Raw genomic sequence first — 19,333 nt, 5'->3', positions numbered from 1 at the left:
AAAGAAGGTGGCCACTTCATGCTGTGATGCCTTTATTTTGCAGAAGCTGATGTACAAAGCTAGTGGTGAAATACCCAAAGGAGAAACTGCAGGGAAAGATGGGTCTAAAAAATATTTACTCAGGACACTGAATACCAATTTACACCACAACCATATCTGGAAAGACTTCAGGAACTATATTAAATTATCATTCTAGTTCACAAACTTGCACATGTTGATCTGTCACATAAACAATACATACAAATGTGTGTTTGTAGGTTGTGTCAAGGTCCTGGATTCAGCTTTTACTTTCTCCTCTGTAACTCTTCATTCTGAAATTCTAGCTGTGAAAACTACGGATTCTTGTTTTAATAGTTGATGCATCCGACCCTTAAAGTAAAAGAGATACATAGAGGCCTCCAGGCAACAACCTTGAGAAAGAAACAAAGATGACAGAGTATTAGGCCGTGAAGGTATTAGGCCAAAGCTAAAGTAGAAGAAAAGGAAAAGGGAAGCATGAAATACAAACATAATGGGATGCAGCAAGGAGAAGGAAGAAGAGCGTCTGAGAGGGGAAAAGAAGCATGTCTCATTGTGTCGACAACAACAGGTTGGCTGTCATTGACAATGAGTCCTCCAAGATCATTTTAATGGTAGCATTAACAGGAGTAATCCTCTTAGTCACAAGTACTTCTGCAGAGTGTCTGTAGTGCCATTAACCCAAGGATATCTTTCCATAAATCACCTCAATCCTTCACAATCTTTTGTGGAGATTTTCTGACTAAATGACAAATAAAAACCTTTTAAACGAAAGGGACATCTTTTGATTTTTTTATTTTTATTTTTATCTGTTTTGATCTGCTCCCTCTGGAAAATGCTTTGACAGCGGCTATTCTGTGTATAAAAGAACCCTTGAAATATTTAACTGGCCATGGAGGATATTCATCACATTCTTGGAGGAGTAGGTACTTGTCAAACTACTTTGAACACTGTGTTCAATTCATTTCACAATTGTTATCTGAAAAAAAAAAAAAACCATTAGAACCAAAAGAACAAAATCTAGAGGAAAGATTACAGGATCAAAAATAAAAATGCAGCTAGAAATTTTCCAAAACAAGAACTGAAAGCAGATGATCATTCCCAGACAAGCATCAATATTGAAACTCAGAGAGAAAGTTATGAATAAAATGTTCTCAAAGTAACCTAAAAATATATTCAACATTGTTTTTTCTCTACCTTTAAACTTCCAGGTGATTTCCAGTCACTCTTTCCTGAACAAAGTCTGCTTCAAGCAAAGAAAACCGGCCTTTTCTTTGTCAGTCCAACAACATCCATGTCTAATAAACCATGAAGTCTGCATATATACAAGCAGAAAATCTGGATTACCATCAGACTGTGTGTCTCTTCACATTATGGAATACAACGGTGATGAGGATAGTTGCTTACCAGTGTTCCCAATGGTAAAAAAAAAAAACCCAAAAAAATCCCTCTACTTTTCGGGTTTTAGCTATTTGAATGCAAAGTGATAAAAAATGATGAAACAGTTTTCCTACATTATAGTTGTTTCACTACTTCTGTGCAGGTTTAATAGCTAAGAATCACTCAAATTGAGCAGTTAAATTCTAAAGATCAATAAATGACTCAGTGACTAATTTACTGAAATTAATTTTCAACTCTTCTGTTACAGGAATTTCTTTTCAATGAAAAAAAAACAACAAAACTAAACAGCTGCACTAAAATTCAACAGTTCAGGATAAGGGACCATTAAAGGAACTCAACCAAGAATCACCAAATACACCAGATGAATAAGGATGCGGTCCCACAGCAGAATTCAAATAGTCCCAACAAACACCTCTGTTCGGTCTTGCTTGGCTACAGAATCATGACTAACAAGCACCTGAGCTGCTTTTTTCATCTGGTCCTCACATGGACGGAGATCTGTACTACTCAACACTCTCCAAAATCCCATTTTCCCCTTTTAGCTGAAGAAAGATGTTGAATATGTAATTCTCATGTTGCTTGAAAAGACTACATTATCTGCAGTGTCAAATAGTTCACCTTGATTTATTCAGGTGGATAAAAAAGAAATGTACACACAAAGAAGACAATGCTCCAGGGTTTGTTTTTTCTGTATTTTATGTTGAATGATTAATATGGGTCGATGTTAAATGGCTTAAAAGTCCCAGCCCTCTTAAAAGGAAGCTGGTTTTCACTCAAAAGGATATAAAGAATAAATAAATAAAATGCTTGGCTGTGTTTGAAAACGTTTTGCACAGTGCCTCTGTAAATCTATAGTACTTATACAAACAGTTGTGTGAAAATAGAAATGAGTTCAGAGGACGCTGTAATATTAATAGCACAGTGTCTGTGACAAAGCAAACAGAGAAGAGAAAGGGCGATAAAGCTTCAGGCCTCAGTTTGTGTGTAATTGATGATATCTCCATCTTTCTTTATGCCCTTCTATCCGCTCCAACTAGCCTCTTCAGCTGACCTCTTGTTTCGTTTCCTCTCTTCTGCTCCACTCACCTCTTTAGTTCTAGCAGCTGCAGTCTTTTCACAATCTCTCATTAGTCCACCGTTTCTATTTTCTTATTGTGGCACCGGCGCACTGACCCCTCATCTGCTCTCCCTCCCGTCTCTGACTCTCTTTACTATCATTCTCAACTTCATTTTCTCCTGCCAAGTCAGCTCTCTGTACCCTCTTTTTCACTCAACCAGTTCTCAAATTCGCTCCAACCAGCCAGGTCATTAATAGGGAAGGTTGTGCTCTGCTAAGCTTCTGGGTGTCCCTTTGTGTTTGCTGTTTATTTATTTTTCTCTTCTCAGCAACAAGGATTTCTTTTTTGATGCAATGTCTTGCTCATGTTTCCTTTTCTCCCCTGCCAGGACTCCCAAAATCAAATTGGCCTAAGTGAGTAACAGATGACACATGTTGCTGAAGTGCAGGCAGTTATGAGATCTTTAGAGGCTTCCAGCGTTGCCAAATGTTCTGCAACCAGTTTTTAGATTACCGAGAGCAAAGGGGGCCAACACATGTATCTGGGCTTCATTTTGTGTTTTATTTTACTGCATGAAAGCCTATCAGTGTGTTTATTTGACATGGGAGATGAGTAGGAAAGTGAACCAAGTGAACCAAGACGGTGCACAATCATTTGGGATTGTAAAAAAATCTAATAAAATCATACCTACATGACATTTTTTGCAAATGTTCAGTTTATTTATATTGCTACATTATTTTTTATAGTAAAACTTTCACATTGATTAAGGTAAATACTTGCCATATTTACTTTAAATCATCTACTTATAAATTTCTTAAAGTTTTCAGAAAAAATGTTAAGTTTTCATTTATTTTAGCTCTGAGCCGGTACAGACCAGCTGAATACGAAGCATTTATAAAGACCTCTACCAGGTAGATGAGATTTACTGGAGTCATAAAAGTATATTTCCTAACAGAGGACCGTCAGTAGAATGCAAAAAAAAAAAAAAAAAAAAAAATTCTAAAATCCTCGGTTGTCAGCAGATAGAAAACGTTGGGGAGGAAACGTCCCACACCATTTGGATCTATTTTATGACCAAAACGCTGTGAAAAATGCAGAAGCAGCAAAATGATGTACATTACGTCGCTTGAGGCTGAATTACAACCGTATAAATTTTAGGTTTATAGTTTTGCTTATTTTTGACTTTCAGAAAGAGTAGTTGTACTCCTTTGTCAAGTAGAGCTCCTCCTAATGGAGAATTACAGTTTTGTTTACCAACAAAAAAACTTCCACAAGTCATTTTTCATCATTGTTTTGTTTACTATTTTTGGGTCTTTCGCCAAATCTCCATACTCTTCTTCACAACATTTATGAAGCTTCTCTGAGTTTTTATTAGTTTCAAATTAAACAACCATAAATCTAAAAATGAAAAATGTTGACACCCTCACTTATGGTATCAATGCAAAATAAGAGAACAGAAATGTGTGAACACTTTTTTTGTGACCACTGATGGTATCAAATTATGGACAATATATATTTTTTCTTTTAAAATAGGCTTGTTTGTAAAATCCAGGTCTGTCCTAACTTTAATGCATATATGGACCTTAATTCTAACACATCACACAAGCTGTAACTTAAACTATAAACGATTGTATGGAAAGCCAAATGTGTGACAGTTCAATAATTTCTAAGTACTAAATTTGAGATTTACCTATAATGAATTAAAAACAACCTTGCGACATATGCATTAAATAAATAAATCTAGCTTAATCTTCAAAATATATATATAAAGACATAAATGCTTAGATAACTTAAAAATAAGAATAATAACTAGAATTCATAAATATTTTCATGTCACTTCATAGTAATAAAGTTATTTTATCTCTGCCTTACAAATCAAAATCACCCAGCTGAGCCAACACTACAGTAGAAAATGTGATTGGTCTACAGCTGAGTTACTGTGCACCAATCAGATGTTAGAGTTTACTTAATGAAACGCAGAAACAGTTTGAATCATGTAGCACTGGAAGCAAAAAAGTAATTTGACAAAGATAAACTGTTATGTATTCACCTGTTTAAAGTAGATTCCCCAATTGCTTTAATTAGTAAAAAATTGAGTCCTTTAAAATATACATCTAATTATTTTGGCTATTGGCTTCAGCTGTCACTGGGCAAGGGGCAAAGTTTATTTACATTGCCAAATGTAGGACTGTATTTAATAACAGATAAGGTTTTGGCATTGGGTTGGGATGATTCGCTGTTGGGTATCAATGTAAAAATATTTTTAGAGTTAAGACTAAAAGGAACAAATGATGGATATGAAAGCAGTGGAAAGGAGGATAAGTGAGAAGTGCAGTATGAAAGGTAGATAGTAAGTATTAATTAACAGAACGTTGTGGATGGAGAGCCCAGGAAGAATATTATGTCCCCAAAGACGTCAGCTTGTGTGTGTCTGAACATCAGTTAAATATTTTTTCATTAAGTTAATGAGAATTTTGGTTTAAATACATATTCTTAATTAAATATGTATAACAAACAATCCAAATCTCATCCGTTCCGCTGCATTGTGTAATACAGCACATCAGGAGAACAATGAAGATGAAAATATTCACAAGGCACAGAACATAAACCCCAATCTACCTTTTGCATAATATTCTGTAATATTTCTCAATCTCTATCTTGTAGCACAATGCATTAGCTGTTACACACACATCTGCACGCGCACACACTCCCTCTTTGTGTTCGCCCCGCTACCCTTTAACTCCCTTCCACTGTATCTCTCTTTGTCTGGCTCTCTCTGTGTCTCCCAGCCTCTTTGTATGGAGCCTGCCACAACATTTTGATTTACTTAAGTGACTCCATTCTGCAATCAGCCTCAGACGTGAACTGCGTGCTTCTGCTCATGTCCTCTGTGTGTGTTTACGTGTGTGTGTTGTTGAGAGGCGAAACCCGACGACTAGCCTGACATTCATTAGCTTGATCAATGATTGAGTCTTATCTTATCCCTCCGTTTAGCCTCTTCTCATCTTCGACGTGCTTATTTTTTTCAATTTGACCCAGCTCTACTCTTGTCTTTTAGCTCTGGACATGGTAAACAAAACGGTTAATTTCTGAAACCCTTCCTTCTTCATTCCCTGAACCATAATTGATGAGAAATGGTGTTGAGAAATATGTAGTTTTTTTTTTTTTTTTTACCTTCCTCCGTTTCATTAAGTGGCTCATTGATTAGTTCTGGTGTTGAGGAGAATTGCCTGCTTGGTCCCAAAGTAAAAAGCACTAAGTGTAATTCATATTTCTCTCTATGCCGTGGTCGGACATCCCTACTGCTTTCATTATAGACGATGTCAATAAACCCTGGCGTCATCCTGCCGCTGGCAAAGAAACTTGTCTTTTTATGCTGCTTTTTCCGCTCCCAGTTGATTGACTTGGCGTCTATTGAGGCATCTACAGGCTGGACAGTGGATGATTTTTGGCGTCTTTTCACTCTCTAAAGCTGAGACAACTTGTCTGCGGGTATCAGAAGAAAGGAATCACAACACGATTCCTTGAATCTCTTACAGCACGTCACCTCTGGATGTAAACTAGAAGAACACATTTGTTGAAGAGTAGGCAAAGTTGTGTTTTCTTACGTTATTAGTTTAGCAAACACTCAGAAATATCTACTATTAATTCATGGAGATGTTACTTTTTACTGCATCTTATTAAAGGAAAGTAATAAGAGAAAGAAACTCTTTGATCTGGACTGGATTTATTGGATCTGAATCTGTATGACTATTCTAGCTTGGCTTATAATTGGATTGCCCTTATATGCCATTGGCAGAGCAGGGCGAAATAAAATGAACTGGAATCAATGTAATCTAGATTTAAACTAACTTAAAACGCACTAACATGCAGTTAAACTGTTGCAAAAGCAGAGACTGCAAATCGACCACAGCATTCAGATGGATATATATCTAGCTATGATATAGCATAGAGAATATTATAAAATCACAACTGAATTAATCGATAAAAAGCAATTAAAACATCCAATTATAGTCATAATTAAAATGCTGGATGTCTCTTTTTTTTATTTGACAACTACAATAGAATATACTTCTCATTTGATACATTTTTGACCACCAGGTCAGACATGCACACCATGTATTATTAAATGTGTTTGTTTTTTATCATCCACTAATTATTTACACCTTAAATAAAATTTGGACTGCTATGGAGGGGATTATATTGAACTATGTTGGATTGCCGTATGTATATTCGAAAGAAAAGAGACTAAACTGGACTAAATTGACTATATTGAATTAACCTGAATTATTTTATGCTTTTTTTCTGACAATATTTACTTTACTTATTTAGTTAATGCTGTGTATTGTGGATATCTGAATAAAATGAAGTAAGCAAAAATGAAATTAATGGACACTCCGAAATGCCACAGAAGAGAAGCTTTATTCTGCAGTTCAAAAGCTGCAGCCATGGCTGCGTCCTCCAACATTTTGTGTAAATACTAACCAAAAATCTACTTTAAAAACACCATATGTCACAGCAAAGATCAGAATTATATGCTGCCTGTTAACTGTAGATTTACTTTTGTAGATGAAACATTTGAATTCACCATCTTTTTTCTCAAAAATGATTAAATATAAACATAAGGAACTTGGCAACCTCTATTGTTCTATGTTTTTCTGCTACATGGTCACTCAATAAACAATCAGTAACCATATTACTGGATTTTCTTGAATGTTCCCACAGTCTCAGTTCCTCTTATTCTCTCTCTTTCCCTTTCTCTTTGTAAGCAAGAACTTATAAGCCAGAGGCATTTCTTTACATTGCTTCACTTTCCACAAAATCAGTGGTGCAAAGAAAAACAAGTTAAAGAAGGAGAGCGCAGTAATATAGACAAATAAAAGGAAAAAAGCACGTCTAGATAGAGCAGGAAGTGGTGAGAGAGATATTTTAGAAGGTTGGCTGAACATTGGTTGGTTGGGTCAAGCTGGGACTACTTTGGGAAAAGAGGACCACACACATACTCACAAACATACATATGTGCACAGCCTTTTAGGCATTTCAGGATCCGACTTCAGAGCTGTTTCTGATTGTGTTTAGACGGCAATGTATATATGAGCAGACGTCTGTCTGTCTCTCTACCCCCATCACTCCATTCAGCTGTCTTTTTCTTCCTTTTTCTCCCTTTGATGCCCCTTCTCCTAATTGTATTTGACTAATTGTGGTACTCATGGCTTTTCAGCCTATCAAAGTCTGCTTCTTATCCAAATCTTTACTGTAAAGTGTACCGACCCCGGCTTACTAACTGGCCAATACAGCTCAACATCTGGTACTTATCACCTTTTAAAAGAAACGGGACTTAAGTGAACTGAAATTCAGAGCTCTGAATGGAACCATTCCAAGTTGGTAAACACTACTTTCCCACTGTGAAGACAATGCAAAGTTCCCAGTAAGCTTCACAGCCTATTAGAACCAGAACAGTGATTCTCAAGTCATTTTTGCCACTTTTGAAGCTCATTTGGTCTTGACTGAACAAATTAAAGCTGTGCCCTAACCCTAATCATTTTACATGTTTGACCAAGCTTGTGTGTGTATTTTAATGTGCTGTTTACGTCTGTGTTTAAGCCCAATCAGCACTGGTTTTCTGTAACAGATCAGTATTGGCCGATACTAAACTTCAGATATCTGTATCAGTATTAGAAAAGAACAAAGTGGATTGGTGCATCTCTATATTTTTTTGCGTTGACATCAGATAAAATGTTCCACATATGTTGGAAGATCATCCATTATCCCCTTGAACCACTTTAGGAGTTGATAGTCACAGGGCCGTAACGCATGAGATGTAACAGTCAAAATGGGATTGAGGAATGAGTGTGACACACAATACAAAGCAGCGACAACAGCAGCCCAGTTTATGGGCGCAAACAATAAAGTGTTGATAATGGTCCACAAAAGCACTATCTGAAGCATTTGTTGCATAACACTGCCTGCATTGGGATCAAAACACAGAGCTCAGTAGAACATGTGGAGGATGCCTTCATCACGACATCTGCACACCGCTCAGGTGAAAGCAGTCGTGTTATAGGTTAATACTCTTTGCTTCTGTGATTCCATGATCTAAAGACAACTGTGTACCATCCAGAACATGGATGGTCTGTGATTTTATATGTCATAGAGAGAGAGCGTCTTCAACCAGAGCACTGGGATTATTATAATAATCAGACTAATTTCAGTCTGAATCACAGCATAAGATGTCATGTTAGTAAAGCAGGCTTGAGGACAACATGACCTTAAATATTTCCTGTTCTAACCCTCCATCGAATTGAAATGGGAACTACTGACTTCACTTGTCAGCAGCTAAGGCTAAGGTTAGAAAAAAAATAATGAAATGAACCCTGAAAATCCCTTTACCATGTGTTACAGGTAGGTACAACCGAGCTGCATACTCCTCTTCTTCCTCCTCCTCCTCTTCTTCGTCTGACTCTGGCTCAATAGCGTCGGCTAACAGCGGGCTGTCATGTGGATTAGACTGTGGATGTGATTGGTCAATGACAGGTGATGGGCAGGAGGGGGAGGGCATGGGAGAACCTATGAAAGAACACAGCCAAAAAGGAAAAAAACAGAAAGATGAATTTAAAGAAAGAAATAAAAACAAAGAACTTTAAAAGTTACTAAAATCTTAAAGCAAAATGACTGAATAATGAAGTATGATGGCTGCTGCTGAAAGCGCATTATGTGATATGAGACTGATGACATCACAGCAGCTGAAAGACAATATCAGGAGTTAAACTGAACATTTAGGACCAACAATATCTTTTGAGAACCTGGATCTTCACCAGGACTAAAGAGAGACCCTACTTCCAGTTGTTGAAGGATGAACATGAGGAAGAGCAGGCTTTTTGTTGCATCGCCTTGAAAGCAGACTTACAAGAAGAGTGCAAGAAAAATCAATTGTGTATTGATGTGGTAACCTTGGCATTTAGTGACTTGTGAATGCTAAATTGCACAGCTCCCTGCTTGTGTAAATTTGTGTTTTCTGGTCTGTGTGTATGTTTTGGAGGAACCGAAAGCTCTGACCAAGTTCGGAGCAATCCATTCACCACCACGAAGGAAGATAATTAGTGGTTAAAAAAAAAAAACGGAGAAATCAATTTCAAGCAATTCTGTTGAATTTAGGTTGTCTTTTAGTATTTTTAAAAGACAGTCTAATTTAATTTATCTACTTATTTATTTATCTCAAATTCAGAAACTTACAGATATCATATTGTATTTTATAACCAGAAAAAAACAAATCTTTACAAGATGAAGCATAAACAAAATTTAAACACTTTTCATTGGATCTCATAGCAGACGAGCACACTTGTCAGTCACACACAAAAAAAAGAGCCTTTAGACAGGAAGCACTTCCATATATGGATCCCAGTGTAGTATCTATAAGGTCACCATCCAGATATCTTGCAAGGAAATAAGAGAATGGATTTTTTTCACTTGGGGAAAAAAAAGCTTTTTCAAATGGTAAAATGTCAAATGGACATGCGGCTGCATATTGACAACACAGAAAAAAGGGAAGAATGAGCACTCTGTGAGCACTTGCATAGAAGACAATCTATGCAAGAAACATGGATGAGCTCTGTGGAAAAAAAAAAGTGAAGCTCAAGGATTTTTCCCCTGACCTACCAACAACAGTCTCTCATATTTAATCCATTATTATGCAAAACTTGGATCCTAGATTTAAGGACGGAAACATGCCAAACGTGAAAGAAAGGAACTAAAGAAACAGAACAAATTGCTGGGACAACCGAGGTGACTGCAGTTGTTGTTTGAGAGATTATCACATAAGAAAACGCTTTCTTGTATTATTGATTTAATTTTTTTTCTTGTTTTCACCATTTTTGGTACATTATTTATGTATTCAATGAATTTGGGGACTTTTCAATGTCCAATTATACAAAAACTAAAAAAACAACTAATTTTTCTTACATTCTTTGTCAGTACAAAGTGTCTTCTGATGTCCAATAATTACATTAAATCAATAACTGTCCTGTCTAACAATCCTCTGGAATATTTTGGTGTCTGCCTTAATTGCAGTTGTTGTTTTCACTGGTTCTGAGCCAAATGAGTGTTAAACTGCAGCTGTAGTCTGTTTGTCTTTACATTAATGCTCCTTCCACACAGCACAGATGTAGGATTCACTGGAAATGACTTGTTGGACCTCAGCAACATTTTGAACTGACTGTAGTTGGCCTGATAAGGTTTGAGGGTGTTTTAGAATACCAGAGTAGTTAAACCTCTTTTACCAAAAAAAAAATGACTAATCACATGGAGAACACTTTCACAATCACTGAATGACTCAACAATATCAAGCATTTCCATAATACATTTGTTGGGATCAATGTGTTGAATGACACATGCCTGTCCACCACAAAAAATAGTGCAAGTAACAGAATTACTACATACACCAAAGAAGCCAAGATTTTTCTGTTTTGTCACAAGTATTCATTTGCCATTGAGGTAAACTACAGGAGCACTGAAGGGTCATAACAGAAGTGTTGATTTGTTAAATCTCCAAGCCCCTTACTTCCTCAGTCTCTTTTTGTTTTCATTGGCCATGTTGTTATGAACTGAGAGCCGAGTTTGGCATTCCAAATGTAACGTCATCTCCCTGACAAGTTTCAGATATTTTATCAGCTGCCTTATATTCACTTTTCTCACACATTTAAGTATTTTGCTAATTCAGTCCTGACAACTGTACACTATATCATAAACCACAAACAATGGACATTTGTAGAAACGCTAAAAAAAAAAAAAATCTTTAACCACCCAATCTAAACTTTTTTCCTTTCAAAACACCCTGTATGTTGGTATTTTCTTAATGTAATATAAACACAATTGTGAAATGTCAAACATTTTATACTTCTGCTGTTGTTTCTGGCCATAAAACAGTGACAAAGCTTAAATAAAACTAATCTGAAATGGCATGGCCCGAGTCTGTTTAATCACGTTTCTGCCTTTTGTTTCACTGAGAAAGCAAATCAGATGTATGTAGCATTTTCTATTGAATCCCATCCCCCACTCCTCTTTTTGAGTGATGCTGGATATTGGAAAAATAAACTCTGTTTGGCTTTTGCTGAGGAAACATGAACATTACAGGATTAGAGCTATATGAGAGCAATATTAAAGAGCAGATATGCTCCGCTGGATTCCCTGGGTAAATTGGACAGAACCGATCATCACTATTATACTGTCTCCTGCAAAGAATGCTGTTTTTTTTATCTTAGAAAAATTTGCCAGCTGTCAAGCTGTGCTGATTTAGTTTTACTGACATTTACTGTTTTGGAATTAACAACACTTCTTCAAAAGGCTTTTACTGCAACCCAAGGACTATATTATACTGTATGTCCAACAATAAAACACAATAATTATACAACAAGATCTACTCCTTTGGATCGCTGTTGCCATAATGTGTGAAGTCTTGGATCCATCACATTTAATCTCAGTGCATACATACAAAAATAAAAGGAAAATAACTACTTTGTATAAGTAAGCAACCATGAAACCTAGAGTTACAGAGCTACTTTCAATCCTGTATGCTAAAGTAAAATGGCCATCTTTGCAAATGTGCTGGCTTGATTTACAAAGCTGTTCTTAAGATGATAGCACCTTTCATTTCTTTAACTTTAAACAACGGGGCCTACAATCATTGGTCTCAAGACTTTTTTAAATGTTAGTTTTTCTCTTGTCAGAATGAATCTGACCATTTCATGCAGTTTAGGAAACTTCTCTATCTCAATATTCAGTTTTCCCATGTTCGTTGAACTCAATATCAAAGACTTCCTTTGTGGAGTTTATTGTAAGAAAAAATATAAAGGGGGAGGAGCACTAAAATGTTGCATTTTAGGCCAGGAGAAAATTCTAGAACTCACTTTTATTAACTCATTGGACTATTAAGTTTTTATTAACTAGCCCAAGAGGAGATGTATTAGTATGAAAGCCAGGCGCAGTTGTCCACTTAACACCATAGGCTATTATTGCATAGAGGTTGGTTCTTCAGCTTCAAGACACCCTTCTTTTGAATACTGATCAATGGAGTAAAAATAACTGCATGAAAATAGCTTGAAAGAACATGGCTGGATGCCTCCTGGCATCCTTCCTGAGTACCTAAGGACATGGATTTATGTAGCATTCATATCTTGGGGCAACATTTCATGAGTCATATATATATATATATGAATCATATTTAATGGCAAAATTTCTAAAGAGCCAAAGCAGAGTTAAAATGAAATCTTCGAAGTACATTCATAATATACTTTGTTGCATGTTCATTACTAACAGATATCTATGTAAGAAGGCGGGTTACAGCTCAAATTTAGCCACTTAGTGCGCAAGAAACGTGGCTGAAGGGAAGGAAAAACCTCCCAGGGTTGTTGTTTTTTCACCAAACAGGTTCCAGAGCTTACTGGTGCATATGCTTCCTTAGCATCAGTTAATCTGTTCCCAGTAGCCCTAACACATACAGCCACAGATGACTCTTGATATTTCACCACTAAATCTCAACTGAGCCTAGAGGAGTACATTTTTTTATGAGCTGCAGTATAGAATAAAATATAAATAAGTTTTATTGTCCCTCATTTGGAAAATTTTGGTGGACTCGCAGTAAAGTGACAGGCAATCAAAGCATGTACAGAGGTGTGAAAAAGTGCTTGTACTCTTCCTGTCTTTTTATTCTTATTTTTGTACATGTTTGTCACAGTTAAGGGTTTCAGAACATCAAGCCAATTTAAATATTAGTCAAGGACAACACAAGTAAACACAAAATAAGTGTTTTTAAATGAAGATGTTTATTACTAAGGATGAAAAGAAAAATCTACTTTACATGGCCGTGTGTGAAAAAACTGATTGCCATTCCCTCTGCTAAAACATAACTGGTTTAACACACCTGAGTTCAGTTTCTCACCATGGCCTGATTATAGACACACCTGTTCTCAATCAAGACATCCCTTAAATAGAACCCATATGACAGAGTGTAAATGTGTGAGTGAATGTGTGAATGACTGAAGTACAGGCCATTTAGCATTTGCCAAAGTGAAGTATAGTGAAGATCCTGGACGACATGCCGAGACCCAAAGGAATTCAGGAACACATGAGAAAGGGCTACAAAGTCCAGAAAGTGTTACAAAGTCCTTTCTAAAGCTTTGGGACTCCACTGAACCACGGTGAGAGGGGCTATGGACAAATGGTGAAAACATGAAACAGTGGGTTGACCAAAATTATGCCAAGAGCACAGCGATGGTTCATCGAAGAGGTCACAAAAAAACCCCACAACAACATCCAAAGAACTGTAGACCTCAATTGCCTCAGTTAAGATCACAGGTCATGCCTTCACCATAAGAAGGAGAAGTGGCAAAAAATGTCTGCATGGCAAAAGTCCAAGACAAAAACCAGTGTTGATCAAAAATAACATTAAGGCTCATATCAGGTTTTCCAGAATATATCTCGGTGATTATCAAGACTTTTGAGAAAACATTCTGTGAACTCATCAAAGAAAAGTTTGACTCTTTGGAAGGTTTGTTCCAACATAGTGGTTTTTTACAACATAGTGGTGGTAATATGATGGTCTGGGCTGTTTTGCTCCTTCAGGACCTGAAAGACTTGCCGTGATAATTACATAATACCAAAAAGTCCTGCAGGAGAACATCTGACCGTTGGTTACCTCAAGCTAAAACCGACTTGGGCTGTGCAGCAGAACAATGATTCGAAACACACCAATAGTCTTCCTCTGAATCAATGAAGAAAAATGTAGACTTTGGAGTGGCCAAGTCAAAGTCCTGAAAACCATTCAAAGTAAGCAGAATTAATATTCTCCAAAGATCAGTGGACCAAAATTTCTCCACATCACTGCAGAAAACAACTTCCTGCATGCTATAATATTGGCATGTTACACCAACACTAAGACTCTATATGGTCTCAATTAAAAATACTCTCCAATTAAAGACATTAATAAACTCCCAATTTGGTCAACCGAAGAACATATAAAAAAAAAATGAACATTTGATTTAAGCAACTTCTTTGAGAATCATGGTACACCACATCCAGAACCGAATCTGGATGCTTCTGGAGAGAATCTTTGGAAAGATTTAAAGATGCATGAGTGCTCCATATACAAACCAACTGAGATTAAATGATTCTTCCAGGAGGAAGGGAGCAAAAAATGGACGAGCCAAGCTTATTTCCAAGCTTATTTTCAGAGAATACTTCATTCTCTTACACGTTACACTTACTACATATCTGCCAATTGTATTCTCAGAAAGTAATGGAGCCTTGATATGAGTTTTTGTAAATGACACACTATTGTTGCTTTCCCACACTAGAAGAATATGACAAAACAAACAGAATGCCTTACAAAGTGATAATGAGTCATAGTATAAAAAAAATTTAATGTTTTAACAAACAGAAAAATATGTCTTACTTTTCAGTTCAACAAAAGCCTTTGGTGTTCATATCGCCACATGCAAAAAACAAACAAATGAAAAGGCAAAAAGGCCAGCTCCGTCATGGGAAGGCCAATCAGTAAAGACAGACGACTTTCAGAATTAGACGGTACAATATGTCAACCGACAGCATAACCTGAAGAATCAGGTATGAAGGAAAGAATGGCTTTTACACCCTGAAGATTTTAGGCCCCTTGCACATTCACGGTTCTGTATCCACTGCTTGAGTGAGACTCGAAGCTGGGAAGAAGTGAACACACGTCCAAACTTCAGGTTTGCCCAGCCTACAAGAGATCAGCTCACAATAATCAGAGTAAAAATGTTGGATATTGTATGCATGGGCATCAAATGGGGCAGCATGATCGGCATAGTTTAATCCTGCTCTGCCATTGGGCAATCCATATAATAGAATGGTTTTGGGACTGGTGCGCCCCGTCCACTGCATTGTATTTCTGAAAGGCCACCCTGTCAGGCTGGGTGAAAGCCATAATGAAAGTAAACAAGAGGTTTTAAAATTTGCTCCACTTTAAAGGGTGAAAGTTATTTTTCTTTTACTGTTTAAGACAATTTTAATTAAAACCACAACACAGTTAACACTTGGATAAATACAGTGTATGTATTTCAGTCAGCTCAGTCTTTGTGCTGTGGATGAATTTGCTTGGTTAGCCAGACCTGGATTAGTTGGCAGTTGCTATGAATGTTCTCCACTTGCAGACAATTTTTCATACGGGGAAACGAATGATTTCAAATTCTTTGGAGACATCTTTTAATCTCCTAGCAGACACATTACCTGCTACAATCGACATCCTGAAGTCCTCAGACAGTTATTTGGATCACACAGTGGTGTTCACTTTTACTCCATCAGACTAAATGCCTGAGGTTAAACAGGCAAACGTCCTTCAAAATCCTGAGTAATATTGTTCCAGAGGTGTTCTAATCATACATCATGTTATGCCTATGAGTGATTTTAGCTACTTTAAGTGGAAATAAATGTGAAAATCTCACCAGAAACTGGATCTTTTGAAGTTACATAACAGAAAATGTCTTAAAAGTTCTTCTTTTGAGTTGTATTGCTTTCAGTGTTGCTAATATTGATGTTAAATATATCCCTATGTACAAATAAGGTAGAAAAATCAAAGGCTTTTATGGGATGTCTTGTTTTTACTTTCATTATAGTGTGCAAGGAAAATAACAAAGGATTTGGTAATTTCTCAAACATCTTAAGCTTAACAACTTCTTGAATACACACACACACAAAGAGAAACCCTGTTATTATTACAGAATTTCCTGTTGTAAACATCAGTTTAGTTCCTGTTTGCAATGAGAATACACAAAATAAATCACTCTTACATCTACAAAACACCAAATGTGAACTGAATTAATAAGCAATCTATAAGCTGCTGTGAAGAGCACATTATTAGGAACAGATAAACAAAACTATCAATCCATGTTAAGCTTTCATAAACTTATGAATATAATTATAAGCAAAGTATATATGCACACATAAACCAGTAGCCTTTAGCTGTTGATGTTCTGTAATTTGGACTCATTTCCAGCACAGAGGAAAGAAATTAAATAACGTAATGTGATCATGGAGAGTTACCACAAAATATGTCTTAGAGGCTACAATCCAAAGACAGAACATCTCCAGATGTTCTTCTTGTCTTAAATGGCTTGCTTATGTTTACACAATGCCATCTGTTGCAATATGCGCTTTCAGCAAATATGTGGTTTAATGAGCCATATGCCTGGATCGGCCAGCTTTCTGCTGTTATGTTTCTACATTTAGCAGTAAAACACGCTCCAGGCATGTATCACAGAAGAGTGAGGGGAAAACTACTTTCAAATAACTATCGCTTAAAATATTATTACGAGATTATTTATAAAATACCTGAATAAGACTGAAAATGTGAGTGAAGCCAGAATTACCTGAAAGCTATTGAGAGTGAAAACAGAGCAGGGAGGAATAGGAGAATATTCACAAATAGCCAAAACCTTTGCTACAGTTACTTCATCAAAAATTAATGTGTAGATTAGATCAAACTTTTGGCTGGTGCAGTTTGCATTCATATACAGTTTCCGCAATGCTCCAGACGTTCTGCATGACTATAAATACACCTCCGTTTGTTGTCTTTAATGAGACGGTTTTGACAATCTAAATATAAAAAAACCCACCGAAACAGACATACTGGGAAAAAAAATACTAAAACATATAAAATAATAAACATCAAATTCATTCTTTTATCTTCTTATCACAGACCTGAATCTTTCAAATTACAGTTTAAATTTTTGAAGAGACATTTCAACCTTGAAAATTGTTTCATTCCAAAAGCTTTTTGAGGTTTTACTTATTTTTCAACTTATGGCATGTCAGTCTGTTTTTTTCTGTAGTGGCAGTTAGGAACCACTTTATGTTAGAACTTCCATTGATTCTCTTCAATATGACTCAGTTACACATGAATAGGTGATTTTATCCATGTTCTCTAGTTTATCCCTTCCTGTGTCTCTAAAAGTTCGCGACAGGCCCAGTGGTGATTACAACTGAAAAAAATCTGTTATGATTTGACAGCATTTACATAGTGAAAAGTCTTATAATCAATTTATATTCAGATGACATTTGCAACACTTGGATATTTAACACATAAAATGTGAGAGAAGCTTTAACCACACAACAGCAGCAGCAGCACCTCACTTTGTATCAAGAAGCTGTTATTTTTTTTGTTTTTAGTTTATTGTTGTGTTTTAATAAAAAAAATACAACCTGTTTGTGATCCAGAGTGTTGTGTTTTTTTATTTGTTTGAGCATAAAATGTTTCACACCTGAAATGCTTTTAATGTTCCATCTAAAGATCCTGGTAAATGAAAAGTACCACTACCTTTCTCTCAGTAAATTTATACCCCATTTATCTTTTTGATTTAAATGAAGGGAAATCACTGGGTTAATAAGAGTCCAGAAAAACTACACTGGTATCTGGAAAAAGTTTCCAGGGTGAAATTTTGACTTAAGCATTTGATGCTAAAAGCTCCTTAAGCTGAATATATCTTTTAAGTAGGGATGCATGATATACAACCCCATTCATTTCACTTAAAAAAAGATTGAAAAGCCCATTTATTTCAGTAACTCAGCTCACTAATTCACTAGATTTCCACATCGGTGCATCCCTACTGCCAGGAGCCATGTGAAAATATAAAAACCTAAACCTTTGTCCTCACATACATTACAGTCAAAAGATCCATCCTTTTCCTTGGGATACTATTTTGTCTTCCTAAATCTCTGCCATTAATACTTCAACTTGAATCTTTTCTAAATTCGAGTGGATTTCCTGCTGCCCATATGCAATGTGTCATAAAAGTCTCCCGTGCGAGCTTCACATCGACCTTCTAATGAAAAAAACATGCAAACAGACTCGCTTGCTTTTTTACACAGACAGATAGAACTTTATGTTAGAAAAGAAGTGGCTTTCATTTTTTCCCTTTCAGGAGGACTATAGAAGATGTGTCTCCATAAATATCTCCTTGAAACAAATGGAAGAGGACAAAAGGAAACGAAAGAGCAAGAAACTTAAGCTTAATAGGTCTGAAATGACTCTCGCCTTTTGCTCCTCAGTCATTATCTACTCTTTCTCTTAGAAGTTGCTGAGATTTGTCGGCCTTTTTTGAGTGTACTAAAGTATAAAATAGTACTAAACCACTCTGTCCTCCAGGCACAATTACAGTAACACACATAATAATAGAATTTCACAACCAACACAACCCTCACACATCTCCCACACATCCACACGTGTGACTACAGGACAAACATACTATAAGACAACATGGGAGCACACTAACTCAGCCACATCTCGGAAAATGCGTTTCTAGCACTGATTTAATCTTAGTGCTGTGATGGACTGGCGATCTGTTCCTCTGCGACCTTTTAAGGATTAGATGTCCATAGCAAATGGATGAGCTTGATCTTAATCAATATCTTAATCCAATCATTGGTGGTTAGTTTAAAAAATGTCCCATCTATATAATCTGTAGCTATGTTATAAAGTATTTAACAGGTGTTGTATGTTCAAGAGAAAAAAACTGTTGAGCAATCAGAATTTCCACTAATTACTCAAGTGTATAATCAAGCCCACACATTCAGATGAACATGAAAACACACAGTGTGACCCGTCCCCTGGTGTCATTATTTCTCCTGCTAATGTGCTCTTTAGAGGAATGATTTGTGCATGTGTGGTATAAATTAGCGCTGTTCGTTGGGGGAGAGCACAAGAGTGAGCAATATGTTACCATCTCTTTCAACAGAAACAGTCTGCAACCATCTTGAAGGCAGAGAGAGCAGCCTGATCAACTCTAAGTTTGAGGAATTTGGTATTTTATAAAAAACATTGGTATCCCTTT

The 19,333-nt window shown here is 36.4% G+C and overlaps 1 protein-coding gene across 11 annotated transcripts in view; it reads right to left on the bottom strand.

Moving 5' to 3' along the window:
- Nucleotides 1-19,333, bottom strand: part of LOC122829151 (teneurin-3-like) — a 314,256-nt gene that overhangs the window by 148,099 nt on the left and 146,824 nt on the right. For 9 of the 11 annotated variants that reach the window (XM_044113478.1, XM_044113472.1, XM_044113474.1 and 6 more), the window contains one exon: nt 8,868-9,044. The exons of the other annotated variants lie outside the window; for them this stretch is intronic. In XM_044113478.1, coding sequence (XP_043969413.1) covers nt 8,868-9,044 — 177 coding nt within the window. The remainder of the gene's footprint in view (nt 1-8,867; nt 9,045-19,333) is intronic. 11 annotated transcript variants of the gene reach the window in all.

Source organism: Gambusia affinis, linkage group LG04 (genome assembly GCF_019740435.1).
Source record: "Gambusia affinis linkage group LG04, SWU_Gaff_1.0, whole genome shotgun sequence".
Taxonomy (NCBI): Eukaryota; Metazoa; Chordata; class Actinopteri; order Cyprinodontiformes; family Poeciliidae; genus Gambusia; species Gambusia affinis.
Note: the sequence above shows the minus strand (reverse complement) of the source record. Positions and strands in the feature narration are given on the sequence as shown.